Here is a 16,580-nt window from a genome sequence, read left to right as displayed (position 1 = left end):
CATCAGCTCTGCCTGGGTAGAGCTGCCTGGGTTCCTGTCCTGGCTTCCTTGAATGATGGACTGCAAAGTGGAAGTGTAAGCCCAGTACTTTTTTTTTTTTTTAATCCCCAGCTTGCTTTTGGTCATGGCGTTTCACTTCAGCAATAGAAACTCTAAGCCAGGTCCAATTCTCTCTACTTTTTCCAGGAAGCTCCTGCTTTCCCACCCTCTTAACACTTTTGATTAACTTCTGGGACTTGATAGGACGCGGGGTGGTAGCAGGTGGAAGCTTGGCGGCAAGAGGCTAGGGAGTCTCGGGGTAGAACCCAAAGCCAGAGGGGGCGGGGATAACGGGCGGGCTCGGCCAGCCCCGGGGCGGTCCCAAGCTAGGCTCTAGCCTCGGTGCGGGTCTTCGCCCCCCAGTGGCTGCAGCCCAGGTGCGGCGGGACGGGAGGATGTGTGGCTGGCTGCTGCTAGTGCTGTGGACGCTGCTCCCCGCGACGGCTGCGGGGAGCTCGGGCCGCTGGTACGCGCACCGCACGGTCCTCGACCCCGAGGGCAAGTACTGGCTGAGCTGGGGTCGGCAGGGTGGGCGGCTGGCCTTCCGTCTGGAGGTGCGGACGACCGGCTACGTGGGCTTCGGCTTCTCGCCCACCGGCACCATGGCCTCGGCAGACATCGTGGTGGGCGGCGTGGCCCACGGGCGGCCCTACCTCCAGGTAAGCTCGGGTCCCTACGGGGAGCTCCCTTCGCTGGGATCGTCCTGGCTCACCCTGGCGCACAGTGCAAGAGTGGGTAGGCACTGAAGTCCACCCAAGCGCGAGGCTGACAGCGGCTGTGCGCAACAGCAGAGACTCTCTTGCCCTCGCTGCCACCTTTTGCCCCAGCGTCACCGGAGCCCGCCCTGGGATCCCCGCCTAAGTCACTTGAAGTCTTCACCCCGGGATGTTTTTCTCCCCTGGAAGCTCTCGCATCCTAGTGCCCCACTTAACAGACCACATGTTCCCCTCCACCTCTCAAGAAAAAAGGACCACAGCTTTGAAGACTTAACCAGCCAGGTCTACGTGGAAGGGAGAAGGGCAGGGTGCACTGGCTATTTAGGCTTGGGAATCGCAGAAAGCCTCTAGCGCTTGGTTTTAGGCACCCCAGGAGCGGGATCAATGTTTACTATATCGCAGGAGATGAACGAAGGGCCCTGAAGTGTTTGTTGTTGCTTAAGGAAGTTTTGTCACTGACAGCTGTCGAGGAAGCTAGGACTAGCGACCTGTGCACAACTCAGAATCTCCAAGCAGACACCCTCTCTTCAGAGATAGTTTTCCCACTTTAAGAGGAAATAAAAGTTCATTTGATTCTCTCGCTGCCCACTTGCTCTAGTGGGGCTGGGGTAGATACTATCTGATAGGAGCATCATTTGGTATAAGGAAACGACCGGAACGATTCTGTGGCTCGGTTTCCCGGATATTGATAAGCCTTTGATAGTGAACAACATCTGGGTCGTCATAGATACACACACTTTCTTAGGGACCAACTCCATCCAAGAATACTATCCTTTGCTAAGAAACCTCCTGAAAACTTGCTGTTCTGAGATTTTTTTTTCTCCCCTTGGGCAGCATGAAAACGCCCTTCTTCATATATTCCAGCGTGTTAAGACTCAGTGAATGATTCCTCCTGGCTTCTGCATAGGATTTCCACAGCATTCAGACAGAGGCACCATTCCATTTTAGCTTAAGTTCTGACCCTGAACTACTTGGTTAGAAATAAATGGCAACGATCCAAATTCCCAAGCCACTCTATTATGCGTTTATTTCTCCTAAATTCATCATTTCCTCTCGCTAGAAGTACTGTGCATAAAGCTTGACGCGTGTATGTTTTCTGCTGCTGCATCATCTCAAATATGAAATTTGTTGGCTGAGGATTTGATCCCAGGCACAGGCCTCACTGGCCGGCTGGCTTACTCTCCCACAATTTGGGGTAGATGCTACCCTATTTTAATACCTATTCCAACTAAGTTTTTAAAAAAGCTGTTTATGTAGAGTAACATGACCCTTTACCAGCATATAGAAGCAGGCATGAGGCATCTTGCTGTGGTACTAGCAATAGGCATGCTTTAAAAGTTAACCCTACACTGCTTTTGCCAAAAGAGCAGCATTTCTAGAAAGCCCACACAATTAGCTATCAAATGAAAGTCAGAGAGAAGATTCTTGATCCAACTTGCCATAATGGGCCCATCACAAACATCTTGCTAAACCACAGAATATTTCCATCTTGTGGGAGGTTCTTCCTGAGATTGTGTAAGAATTAAGCGTTCTTCATATTGACGCTGAAACCCTGAAATGTTCTTAAAGCAGCAGCCTATACTACTGTGAGATAGGTTAAAAACGGACACTTGTGTGTGATGAACAAGAATTCGCATTTTTCTACTTTCTATTGTTCCAGAAATGTGTTCTTCATTTTCATGTATAAGGGCTACTTGGGTTTTTGTTTGTTTGTTTGTTTGTTTGTTTTGATTGACATCCTTTACCAGTTCATTTCCTTAGTGATTCTACTGATTTTAGGGCACATATTAATTAGTTAGGCGGCAAGAGAATCTATTTAAAACCTCTTTAATAAGGTAAAAGATTAGTAAAATTAATAAAGAGAAATATGTTGATTGTACCCAGTAATCCAGGGTAGGAGATTTCATTTTCTAATTCTTAAAATGGACTCTAAGCTATTTAGTTGAGTATTTTCATACAGTGGTATGACAAGTGTGTCTTAATTAACTATACACAAACCAAAACATGCTTCTTTAATGAAGTGTATGGGGTTTTAGTACTAGACTTTGGATTTCATGCAATTTTGCTTCCAGTGAGAACAGACTTTGCATGGAGTAAGGACACTAAAAGCATCAGTTACCTCAGGCGTTAGTGTAACTATAGCATGCACAAATAGCTGGACAACAGCATCAGGCTGTGTGATGTAAGCAAAGTTGACACCTCGGTCATCCCACTTGGTGCCCCTCCCCTGATGCTTCAGTCTTTTCAACTTAATTTTAGACCTAAACTTTCCATGTCCTAATATTTTGACTTTTTAAAAATTATCTTTAAATCTTCTTTGCAAATGGGTGTTGACCCCTGTATGACTGTGAGTAATTCCTAACCAACCAGGCAGAGAGTTTTCGGCATAACAGATGCCACAAACCCAAATGCCTGGAGCAGTCAAGGGGCCAGTCTCAGCATAGTGCGGGCTTGAGGGGAGTAGGCAGGATGCAACACCAACTGGGGCATGCTAGAAAGGCAGAGATATTGTGAGTTACTTTTGGGGGAAGTACAGATCCAGTATTGTCAGGTATTTTGTTTTGCTTGTTCTGTTTTTAGAGAGAAGACAGAAATTCAGTGTGTGTGTGTGTGTGTGTGTGTGTGTGTGTGTGTGTGTGTGTGTACTTCTGACTGGTGAATACTGCTATCCATTTAAGTGTGCACACAGAACTGTGTACAAAGTACACTTTCAACTGGGGTCTCTCTTACAGATGAAGTAGTCTGGCACCAAGAAGGAAAAACTAAGTTGAATAAATTATCAACACAAATTATGAAAATCCATGGGAGGGAGAAAGGCAAGTCCAATTTCTATTGAGAGTATTTATTCTGTGCCAGGAAATGATTTCAGTATCTGGGGTCTTGGCCATTATTTGGGCTACTGACTCGAATGTAAAAAACAAACAAAAAACTACCCCAAAACATAGTAGTTTAACACAATCACCATTATTTTGTATAAAACTATGTAATTTGATCAGGGCTTGGTGGGAACAGCTGCTGTTCTCCACTTTGTGTCAGCTCTAAGGTGGTGGCTGGAAGTGTCAGAAGGCTTACTCACCTTCCTGACTGTCTAGGACTGGGGTTGACTGACAGCTGGGGCCTCACTCAGCCAATTCTGTGGTGTGACTGGGGCCTCTCCAAGTGACTGCTTAGCTTCCTCACAGCATGGTGGCTGGTCTCACACTGAACATCCCGAGAGAGGCCAAGGTAGAAACTCTACACTGCCTTTTATGTCAATGCCTTGTCAACCATTGGTGTGCTCTTGCTGTGGCCACAGGCTCATAGTTTCAGAAAAGAGCATAGACCTTATCTTGATAATGGAATGTATTAACATGGCAATTTTTGTAAAATCAGTTCTACCACACCTACTGTTTTTTTTTTCATGTAAAAATTTTAATATACAGATATTAATATTAGGCACCAGAGTTATACATTTGAAAAAGTAAAATATGGATAATGGGAAAAAGATATACAACAACATAAAATTAACAATAAAAAGAAATTTATATTCAATCATTTTGATTGAAAAGCAAAACTGTTTCCTCTAGTTAATCAATTGAAAAGAATGTGATGAATTTATAAAACACCAGATGAATTATCATTTGAGTTTGTATCACTTTAGTTGTAATAGAGGTATCAGTAAATTCTTATTACTCTTTATAAAAGATGTCACAAGCATTTCAAACACCCTCTCTTTTAATATTTTCCTATATAGTCATCATTGGTCATCAATAATTGCCAATCCTTTTCCACCGTTGAGTAGAGAGTGGGGACTGATTTTCACATGAGCTCTGGTGCCCCATATTTAACCACATCCTCTGAATAGGGAGGCCTGGTGGCACTCAGAGGAAGGATGGTAGGCTATGAAGAAGAGACTTGATTTATATGCCACTGCAACATATTTGGTATAAAGGAGGTTTATTGTAGGAAAGAGAGAGGGAAGAAGAGGAAGAGGAGAAGGGCGCTCATGACCAGAGAGAGAGAGAAAGGGGAGAGAGAGAGAGAGAGAGAGAGAGAGAGAGAGAGAAAGAGAGAGAGAGAGAGAGAGAGAGAGAGAATATGAGATCTCGGGGTGGTGGAGTGGTCTTTCTTATCTGGTGCACACCTGGAGGTGGTGTCAGTTTGCTAGGCTAGTGAGACTGCCTGTGTGAAGTTAGTGGGACTACCTGTATGCTAAAATTCCACCCCTTTTATTTAGTTTTTTAAAAAGACAAACTTAGGAAGGGGTAGTGAGGTGGGAATGCAGACATTGTGTTCAAAAAGGCTGCTGCTTCCTGCAGACTTGAGGATGATGACATCTTTGGGGGCCCAAAGAGAATGGGGGGTTTCTGGTGAGGTCCTGGGAGACTCAGCTGTTTTATTGCTCTCCAGGACCTAAGAACATCTGTAGCTAGGAGGGAAAGTGCAAGTCCAGCTGACACACCCTGCAAGGTTAGATTGAGCACCTGTGGATAGCTGTTTCGGTGCTGTGCTGGATGTAGGAAACACCTGAACTTGACAGGATACTGGAATATATATATATATGGCAAAGTTAAGTAGGTTAGGGAGAAAATGATTTTGGTGCACATTTGAAACTTTTGGACCCATGCTTTTGGTAGTTGGGAGAGGGGAGTCCCAAAACCAGGAAAGGGACAGGGACACCCACCCCCTGAGATAGCCAAGGGAGACTTGGCTGTTAATTGGAAGTACTTATTTGGAGACAATTCTACCTGAGAGGTGGATTTCTTGTAGCTTGCAATAATCCTTTTTAAATTTACAAAAAGTGTAAGTTTTAAACCTTTTAGCATCACCTTTGTTTGTACTCCGCAGTGAAATATACATTGCAGGAAAGGCAGTAGACATACATCTTTGTGGTATAGGATAGTAGAGGCTTGGGAAATGACTTAGGTTAACTGCATGAACACTCTTTAAGGTGAGCTCAGGGAAGGCAGAAGCCTTCTGTGAAGTAGAAGGGGAAAAGCTCACTTGACCATGAAAGTGGGGCTTCTTCCCTCTGTCCAGAAGCCTGGACGTATGTAAGTCTGGCACAATGAGAAATGTTTTAAGTCTATGTTAAAAGACAAACCAAAGGAAATTTAAAATCTTGGGCTTGGAACCATGATAGCAGATCCTATAATGGAATTTTTAATAAATAAATCAGAGATCTCCAGTGGTTAATATCAAAGCTCTAAACATTCTTAATACCATAGTAGCATAGCAACAGGAAAGAAATCTGAAGTATTTTCCATTCCTTTTATATTAATCACCTTCTTATAATCATCTGGGCTTTCTCTCTTATTCATTAACCTTAAAACACCTTCTTAGACCCTAAAATACTCTTTTTTTTTTAAGGTACACACAATTTAAGCTTCTGTGTCCTTAGGCCTTATGTAAGCTTTACATCTTTCTTCTTACCCAATTGTTTTCCATGAGACAGACTGTTGGAGCAGTCACTGTCCTTTTGCTAATGGAATGGTAAAATGTTACATCTGAGACCTGTTTCTCTGAGTCTGGTAACAAGGCAGACTGCACCTAGATCTAGTGGTAGCATCCCTTGGGAGAACTGTGAAGACATACGAAGCCTGTTTATCTTTTAACACGAGGTCTGTGAGCAAGACAAATCCGTTTGCCTTTTAAATAAGAGACCTAGTAGTTAGTATTTTTAACTACCTAATGAATTGACCAATAAGCTAAAATGGTGGATTACCTTGGGGTAAGGAGTTAATTGTCTGTTTTCTAGCTGTCAAGCTACCATTAGCTTAGCCATCCATGTGATCAGAGACCTCAGAAAGAAAAATTGTAACCTATATGAATCTGTATATCAATCAAAACCACAGAGACGACTAGTCAGCCCACAGTACACTACCTAGACAGTTGGTCCAGGTTCCTGAGATCTCCATGTCAATGTGTGCAGAGGCAGTCTGGCCATCAGGCATAGAAGATGAGGGGCTTTTTCTGTGGAGGAAGGACATAGGAGAGATTGGCCTCACCTCATTTTCAGCATCATGAGACAGTTTGTCTACAGTTCAGGCTGGTCCCTAGCAGCAGGCAAGGCAGTGGGGCAGTCGGCCCAGTGGTTGGAGTCATCTGCCATTGTGCCCATTATCTTTTTGGAGACCTTGGAGAGTTACTGTTAGGATTTGGGAGTCTCTGTCATAATAAGCTTAAACATGTTAAATGCTATATTCAGCAGGTCTCTGACAGGTTTGAAGGTCAGCATATTTGAGTTAGGCAATCTTGGTCTATCTTTAGCTATTTGCTCTAAGCTTTACCTTACAAACATAAAACAGACTGTTATAATCTATCATTAAGTCATACTCTGCAGATAAGTGTTTGAGGACCATATCTATCTCAATTATATATAAATGGACAAACTTTGCTTGTTTTCAGTTACTTTCTGTTTACTTTGAAAACACATACAGGAGGCCAAATAAAGCTTGATCCTGCAATCAATCACATTGGTTCTTAGCATGACTACAAATGTATTTCTAGACACATTAAAAGATTTGATCATTTATAAGGTGACTGACTATTATTAGAGACTAGGACTTTAGGTCTCATCTTTGTTAGTCCAGAGCCTTAAAAATCATAAATACAATTCGTAAAGAGTCTGGGAACACTTTTTAACCTTTTATGGAGTTCCACTATGGAACATATAAAAATTCTATAGCTTACAAATCTCTAAAGCCATATGATAGACTAGTAACATTAGTAAAAAGAAGGATAAACGTTTTTAATGTAGTGATTTTTAACCTTTTTAGAGTGAAGATAAAGCATAATAACTAAGTTTTAACACGGTAGACAATTGGACGTCTCTAGAACTAATATATCCCAACTTAAAAGTATCTTTTGAATCATGCCAACTGTTTTAAGATTATCCATGCACGGACTTTTAACTGCTAACCCCAAGTTATGAGTTTAACCATATCCTGTTTTTGACCCTGGACCTTAAAAACACGCCTGGGTCTGAGAAAGGGTAAGCAACAACCCGTTTTCAGAGTCATCAAGACAGTAGAACAATATAAGACTTTAACTTATACAAAATCCATTGGCCAGAAAACCTGGAGGTGAAACTCAAGCTCAGGCAGCCGGCAGCCGGAGAAACAGCACTTCTTCATTCATGTATGCAAGAACTAGCAAAGACATCAGTAGTCAAACATACATTTTAAATTAGCTTGTTAATCTCTATAGACCTTTATAACCTTGAAAGTTCACCATCATATAAAGAATATTTTGAACCACAGTTGAATCACATATACAACATATTGTAAAAATAACTTTAAATTTCTGTAAAAATCCATACTAATTTAAAAATGAGACTTGTTGCTTTCTTAGGCTAAAAGGAGATAAAAATAATAAACGAAGAGTTCGTTAGGACTAAACATAAGAATTGAACTTAGATTTTAAACACCATGCCCAATAACAAATTATAAATCCTTAGATAAAAATTCACAGTATAATCTTTATATATATATATATATATATATATATATATATATATATATATATATTTTTTTTAAGAGCAGAGTGCAAAGAAATCAGAAAGAAAAGATTTTTAAGAGCTGGGAAGTAGAGCCTTAGAGGTGAGAGGCTTTGGGAGCATGGAGCAGAGTCTAGATGTCTGGGAATCACTTGTCTGTGGTTATGAGAATTTGGAAATTTGGCATGCCAGTTTTTGGCCTTTGAATGGGGCCAGCTTTTTGTAATAGAGAGTCCATTGAAGGGAGGAAGGGAAAGCAAGTGCTTGGAACTCCTGCAGGCCAGCTGAGTGAGGAAGAGGGGAGGAGCGACGAGCAGGAACCATGTGAAGGAATCAGACTGTAAGTAGAATTTGGTACCTCAGGAGTAACCTTGAGAAAGCTGCTTGGCTCTGAGCAGCTGCTGGCAGCAGGAGGCATGCGCTGTAGTCTTGTGTTTCTATCCGCTGTGACTTGCTGCAACCAGCACGTGGTAGAGGCACAAGACAGGAGTGAAACAAGGTTTGGAGAAGGAAAGGAGAGGTCCCCCAATTGCTTGGACAGTATAATTTGGCTCTAGAAGCCAGGTGTATGGGTGTGAGCCTCTCCACAAAGCATCCAGATGGGAGCATAGAGGTCTGAATGAGGACGCCGCTCCCATAGGTGAAGAGAAGGTTGTAAACCTGACCCTCAGGCATTCCAAAGGGTGAGGGGACTAGAAAAGAGTAGGTACAAGCTGACCAAGCAGGTCATCATGTGCTTGCCAGGGACGGGGGCAGATACCTGAGCAGGCATGGTTTCACCTAGAACTAGGATTTCGATGTGAGGAAACCGTGCTGGTAGAAGAGGAAATCTCACCCCCTGAAAGGATCTGAATGAAGGTCAGTGAAATGGACTCTTATGTTGACCAGGAAGGGGAAACTCACCAATTGATTGGTCAGTGTTGGATGGAGCACCAATCAATTGGTCGGTGTTGGATGGAGCACCTAGCGATCGTGGACCGGAAAGGGAATCTGTTGTGAGTAGACATAGAAGAGATCCTGGTGTACCAAGACAACGAGAGAGTCCACTTGAGTTTCATGGCACCAATATTATTAATATGCCACCACAGCATATCTGGGTGGCGGGAAGATTTTTCTCAATGGGGTCTTATCACCTCTTGCCTTGTAGTGGAGTCAGGTGATGACATCAGAGGTTGCTAGGCCCTTGAAAAGCTGGCTAACACCTATCCCCACTTACCGTGCCTCCGATCACAACCATCACTTTAAACACTTATGTATGCATACCTACTCTATTTTGACATCACTTCTATCAAGAGACAGTCTTCATTCATTGGCTATTCCTTGTCCTCATGGTGTTCACCCCACCCCACCCGCCTGGGTGCTGGTAAACTGCTGGTTAATTTCCCCACTGCCCTGTTTAACCACTCAGTTCCCTCTCTGTACCTACTCCCCAGTATCAGATTTTTGAACTTTGGCAACCCTGTCTTTTTTGATGGTTAGCAATCACTTACTCAGCTTAGACACAAGACGTGTATGTGTGTGTGTGTGTGTGTGTGTGTGTGTGTGTGTGTGTGTGTGTACATACATACACATATGTACACACACACAAACACATACACTCCTGTAGCTCAGCATAGTGTCATACATCTGTAATTCCAGCACTAGAGAGGTTGAGGCAGGAGGATCCCATGGTTGAGACAGAGCCTGGAACACATAATAAGATTCTGCTTCAGAACTAAAAATCAAATGAACACCACCTAGACCTAAGGCCTCTTAGTTATGGAAGTTCACTTTGCCCATTTTTGTGACCTTCTGACTCTCTGGAGAAGTAAAGTCATTTGTAGCTGACCAGCTACAATCAAAATGGGAGGGGAAAAAATAGAGGGATTGCTGGGCAGGGAAGCCTGCCTCTGCCTCTGGGAAATCTACAGGATAAACCGTAGGAGGGATAAAGCGGGGTCGTTTGCACTCATGGGATCATAGTTCTCTCTGGCTGCGGGGCTGGTCACTTTCCATTCTGTCTTTTCCCAGCAGGAGCCTGGCTGGGTGGGAAACACTCTGTCCTTTAGAACTGGAGCATTTCGTCTCACTGAGTCAGCACAACTCTCATTTCCCTGATGGATTCCTGTCCTTCCCTTGTTCTTTGCCCCTTTGACACAACAACTCCACCCCCACCCGAAACCATTTAGCAACTGTGAGCGCCCATTCGGGGCCAGTAATCCCACTGATGAATGCGCAGTCTGTGTGAGTGAGAGAAGAGAGCGTCATTGTCGGATGTGCTCCTTGATTTGCACAAAAACGGATTCACCCTTCCTATGGGGGATAGACATCCCCTGTGAATGGAGCCCGACACATATGTCATCATTTGTGGTAGCCTCGCTTGTGGGACCATTGAGAAACTGAAGCCTTTCTGTGCAGAACACTGTCTTGAGCATCTGGGTAATTGCTGCTGGGAGTGGGGGGGGTGGCTCACTGAGGAAGTTCCTGAAAGTGATCTGTAATCACAGAGAACAGTAAGTGTTCTTTGTGGTTAACGATGTGCTTCTCTTTAAGCTCACCCCAGCCAACTGCAACAAAGCAACATTGGCAAAGCAAACTGGAAGTGCGCAAGCCTGACACAGCTCAGCTGCGACTTCGTTGAGAGATATTTATAAATCTTGGGATGATGCCCCTCCAGTTACCAGATGAGGAAGGGACCTTTCCAAGCTTCTTGCTCCGGGCATTACTAAACAAGGACACATGTCCCACTGTTCCAATACAAGATGACAGTCCTCAGCTGTAAGCTGTGTGCTCCCTCTGGCAAGAGTAGGACCGTTTCATAATTAGCCCATGGAAACAAGCCGACTTCACAGCCAACGAAACGATGCACCTGAATTGACAAACAGAGTTCAAGGCTTTGGGCTACTGAAGGCAGATTTGGAGAATCTTGGAAGGAGAAGCCAGAGTGCACTTCAAAGAAAATGACCGGTGGTTGATTGGTTCATGGTTTGTAAAAAGGGAGCTGTTAAAGTTACTAGAAAAAGAGGGGAATTCATTATACACTACGGTTTTTCTTGAAATGTTTGATCCAAGTGTAGTAGCAATAATAATAGCAAAAACCGTACACACAGATGACTCACGATGCTATGCTGTAACAAAAATTAATCGCGATTAAAAGACTTTCAAATAGAAAAAAAAAAAACCTTCAAACTCTGGGAGGCAAAAGCAGGCAGATCTCTGTGAGTTCCAGGCTAGCCTGGTCTACAGGGTGAGTCTAGGACAGCCAAGGCTACACAGAGAACTCCTGTCTCAAAAACAAAAAAGAACCTTCAAGTAGAAAAAAAATAATTTCTTTGGGAAGCTTCTCCTCCTTCCTTCCCTCCCTCTCTCCCTCCCTCCCTCTCTCTATTTCTTCCTTCTTCCCCTCCTCCTCCTCCTCCTCCTCCTCCTCCTCCTCCTCCTTCTTCTTCTTCTTCTTCTTCTCTCTCTCTCTCTCTCTCTCTCTCTCTCTCTCTCTCTCTCTCTCTGTAACTGCTTTGTTCCATGCCTGGGAGAAATAACTCACAGAACGCGTTGTAACATGACCAAAGATGGCAACACACAAAACTGCTTAATTTTGTTTCACTCCCAAAATTTTCTGTTTGCTTTGTTTTTTTGAGACAGTATCTCTCTATGTGGCCTTGGCTGTACTGGAGTTCACTATGTAGACCAGGCTGGCTTTGAACTCACAGAGATCTGCTTGCCTCTGCCTTTCAACTGCTGTAATTAAAGGAGTTTGCCACCACACCCAGCTTCAACTTTGTATCTTTTTTTAAACTTAAGTTCTAGAGTTAAAAACATCTGTTTAAAGGATAGCATACAGCAAGCACACAAGCAAAGGCTCTAAGCATACTCTTGCTGCCAAGCCTGAGTTTAATGTCTGGAAACCACTTGGTAAAGAGAGGTAACTATGGAAAATTGTCCTCTGGCCTACATATGTCATGCATGTACACAGACACCTGTCCTCTTCCCCAGCAAAAAAGAAACAAAAGTCTAGTCCTGGGGTCATCAGTTTGAGTGCTATATAAAACAATGGTTTATTAAGAAGGTATTGTTTGTTCATCCATGAGCCTGAGGTGTTTCCTCTGCTTTTGCCTGTTCCATGGTGGTGGTTCGCGTATTTAATCATTGTCCTTTAAGAACCCAGAGTTTGATAGCGCCCTTTCACACTTGGTACAGGTTTTGCTCTCCTTCTGTTGTAGGTGAGCAGTGTGACTTAGGTAACCATTCAGTGTCTTTTTGGAGGCCTTACAGATAGGTCCAAAGCCTACAGGCATTCCCTCTGAATCCTGATTTGGTGCCATTTATCCTGACATAAGAAGCCTCCATAAAAACATATTCCGGTTTCCTTCCTAAATAATAAAAGCACATGTACTGCGAACTATGTCTCTTACCATATTTATTCCACTATAAATGTCAGAGACATGCATTTTTTATAGAAAATTTTTTTTATCATGCCCTTCATTGTGATATCTTTTGTATGTGCTGTTCGTGGAACTCCAAAATGGCCCATCTGAGGTCAATATCTTATATATAAACTCTGGGTTCCAGGTCACGGAAATCACCTGTGGCTTCCATGCAGTGGCTTCACTGAAGACCTCGCCTATATATATAGGCAGATGATGTGGTGGTGTTTGCTCTCCAACTCAGGTAGCATAGATTGACCGTTTTAGATGCTGGGAGGGGTGGGGCTAGGGGAAGGCAGCACATCACAGAACCAGTGGCTTCAGGGGTCTTATGGCACTCCATCTTGCTATAGAGGTTTCCATAAGCAAATAACAATCTTAAAGAATATATCAGAAAGTGAGAAATGTTGGACAGAGATCCAAATGGAGGGGTGTGAGAAGGCAGGGCTGTGTGTCTACTTCGCACCACCTCGATGCTAACAGAACAAAGCAGGGGGAAACAAGTGCCCTCAGTGTGGAGGGCTGTCTTTGGCAGTTGGCGTGGTGTTCCCAACCCAAAGCATCACACACTAGGAAGAAGGCAGCCCTGCATGTGGATGAAGGGCTCTGAAGATCTTGACTGTGAGAATCATCTACCCGGAGAACATGCCATGTCCTCCCCTTAGTTGTAAGAAGTGTCTGAGCTAGGCACCGTGGTGCACGGCTGTAATCCCAGCACTGGTGCAGCAGAGGCAGGCTGATCTCTGTGAGTTCGAGCCTAGCCTGGTCTACAAAGCTAGTCCAAGACAGCCAAGGCTATACAGAGAGACCCTGTCTCAGGAGGGGGTTGGTGGCGGGGAAGGTGTCTGAACCACATGGGCTGTTTTTGGCTTGTGTTTAGCACTTGTTTATTGTAGGCAATCACATGAGACTTGAATGTTAATGACCCCTGACAACTTACACCAACCAAACAGCAAAACTTCATTTTCTGAGCAAGGTGATGTTTATGGGGAGGGTGGGATGGAGGGAAGGGAAAGGGGATGTGAGGTAACTGGATTACAATCCTCAAAATAACAGAAATAACCTTAAAAAAAAAAGACTCTCTGCAAATTGCATGCACCAAAACCCACTTATACAAGGGCACTGGTAGACACACCATCCTACACACACTGGGCGCCGTGATAGCCCAGAACAGAGAGGGATACAAGTTATGGCCGACCATAGAGCTATCATAAGGTGACAGACAACTGAGACTCAGTAAGGACATCGCCTAGTTCCATGTCAAAAACTAAGTGATTTGATCATCTTTGAGAGTGAGTGTTCCCCAGTGACTGGGGACACGATCACTTGGTGAAGTACTTGCTTTCCCAGCACGAGAGCCTGAGTCTGTTCCTTGGAACCCATGTGAAGAAGCCAAGCGTGATGTCAAGCTTGTAATCCCTGCTCTGGGGAAGCGGGGATGGTCCCAGAGGTTTGCTGGCCTTTGTACTCACGTGCACAGACTTGCAAAGGCATTCCCACAGCGGCAAGTTCCAAAGCCTAGGTACCCTTCTCTACCCATCCTAACTGATGAAGATCATATATGCGGGCAGTAAAGCCGGATTTCAGGTTCCCGAGGTAACTCCAGGACGAAGGCAAGTCTGCTAGCTACTGGTTTTCTGTGGTCGAGCTCTGTGATAGAAATCATGGGTCTCTACCTGCAGTAGTGGGGATGAATCTAGGGAGAGAATTTCGTATCAAGCTCCTTAACAGTGACCATTTGATGGGCTATGCCTGCTTGGCAGCTCACCATTATGTTTTAAAGTGGAAGCACGGGGTGGTAGTCCTTAGCACAGGAACACTTCTGAGATGCCTTTAATGACTTTGTATGTAGTTCTTAGCATTTCCCCAAACTCATGTGCTGCAACAAAAGCAGAAATTTTTACCCTTTCAATATAAGTACATTTCAAAGTATGCATAGCAAGGTGTCTTCCTCTTCCTCCCATTACCCTCTTCATACCCACACACCTTAGGCTGGCTCGTACGACTTGCTGTATTTCTAAGCAACGGGAATACCTACCCACACACAGTATAAAATATATCAGTTATATGTTGCCACAGGCTACCCTTTTTTTCTTTCATTATTAACTGAAGGTCCCAGGTTATCCCCAGTCTATAATTTCACCAAGAGAAGGGTTCTAATTAGAAACTTTTGATGAGAGTTAACAGCAATGCTTTCTTTTGTATTTGAAAATATTCTCCGGTGTTGCTCATTGCATAAATGGATGCCCTTTCCCTCGCTCCTCCATTCTGCAAGCTTACTAACAAGCTGCAAAAATGCCCTCAAGCTCTCGTCGCAGAGGGAGAGGGAGAAGAGGTTCAGGAGTGGTGGATAATTAGTATCTTATTAGGGCGTGCACGGAACATTGTAGGTTGATGGAGGGGCAGTGCTGCCAAGCCTCCCTGAGGTAGCAGGAACAATTCCATGTGCTTGGCAGGCTCTCAGGAAAGATGGCTGAGTAACTGGTGCAGATAAGATTGGAGAGTATTCTAGACTGGGTATGAGCCTCAGCAGTGCTTGCTGGTTCTTTCTTGTGAGGCCCTCGGCAAACCCTTAACCCTCTTTAAGTGGCAGTTTCCTTTTGCGCAGAGGAGAGATCACGCTCTTTTTAGCTCACGGGTTTTGTGAGGATTAAACGACACATGCATTAAAGCTCTTAGCAGAGCCTGCCGCATGCAGAACTTTATAAATAAGACATGATTATGATGATTCAGTAGTGAATTTTGTGAATAATTAGAAGGACCACATGCGGGTGAGTATCCCAGCTTTTGAAAAAGCATTCACTAAGTATACAGATAGGGGGCTTAAGTGGTAAGTAGCAAGTCGGAGGACAAACCTCAAGAGGTTGGGTGGTGATTGTTGCAAACATTAATAACTAAAGGCCAGCTTATTTCCGTAAACATAGTTTACAGGATGCAATTGCTTTTTTTTTTTCATTTGATTTTTTGCTCTTGTAGGTTAGTGTCTTAAGCAAATTGTGTATCTGAATGATACAGTAAAGCATATAGTAGGATTTTGATTTCTCATGCTATCCTTCTAGAAAATAGATTAAAATATTGAATTAGTTATAATCATAAATATTTAACACCCATACCCAAACATAATATCACAGTGGCTGCCTTAGGTTACAGATGGGGCCTTAAAAAACTGTGGAACACAAGCACAATGCCAGGAAACCAAAGGCTAAAAATTTGTTAAAAATATAAAGTGAAGATCAACAATTTAGTTGAACAAAACTAACTGTATATTACAACTTTGTAAATTGTACTAAATTGGGTTCATATGACAAAGCCTTAGTTAATTTTGTTGGTACATTTCAGTTCACTATAACATGATATGGCAGATGTTTTAGCTAGTGATCTGAGCTGTTCACCTCAAAGGATTCAATAGCAACAGCGTGCAGTGTCCCAGGCTGTTCCCACCAAAAGGCCCTTTCTAGAAATCATATTTTCAAAGGATATGAGGGTAATGAGAACACTCTGAAGGTGGCAGAAACTTCTGGAACTGTGGATACCCAGGACAGACAAATAACTGTGAGTGTTCTCACAGATGAAAAGGGGGTCAATGACATGATCGTTACCATGTAATGGTCAGACTTTCTCTAGAGACAAAGATGAAACCACCCATTACACCTTAAGGCGTAGACGAACACTCTAGCGTAGTTTGGGTGCGCTCCTGTTCATCCAGGACACTGACATGGAAAGGTTGGCCGCGTGGGGCTGTGAGATCATGAACTCTGTATTCAAGTGTTCAGCATTGTGCGGTTATCTCTCAGAGACGTTTCTTTAGAGCTGGAGAGACAGATGGGATTAGGCAATGGGTGCTTGACCCACAAGCACAGGGCTGGAGTTTGGATCTCTAGAACCAAGTAAAAGAACAGCTGGGCATGCAGAAGCTGGAGCGTGCTGAGGCAGCCAGTGAAATCT

General features: G+C 43.7%; 1 protein-coding gene across 1 annotated transcript in view; it reads left to right on the top strand.

Annotated features, from left to right (window-relative positions):
• Window positions 1–355: 355 nt before the first annotated feature.
• MOXD1 (monooxygenase DBH like 1) overlaps window positions 356–16,580 on the top strand; it is a 73,640-nt gene continuing 57,415 nt past the window's right edge. The window contains exon 1 of the mRNA XM_084775141.1: window positions 356–698. Within this exon, the coding sequence (XP_084631267.1) occupies window positions 435–698 (264 nt within the window). The 5' untranslated portion in view covers window positions 356–434. The remainder of the gene's footprint in view (window positions 699–16,580) is intronic.

This window comes from Acomys minous, assembly GCF_964271855.1.
Source record: "Acomys minous genome assembly, chromosome: 3".
In the NCBI taxonomy this organism is placed as follows: Eukaryota; Metazoa; Chordata; class Mammalia; order Rodentia; family Muridae; genus Acomys; species Acomys minous.
This window is presented reverse-complemented; position numbering and strand designations above follow the sequence as displayed.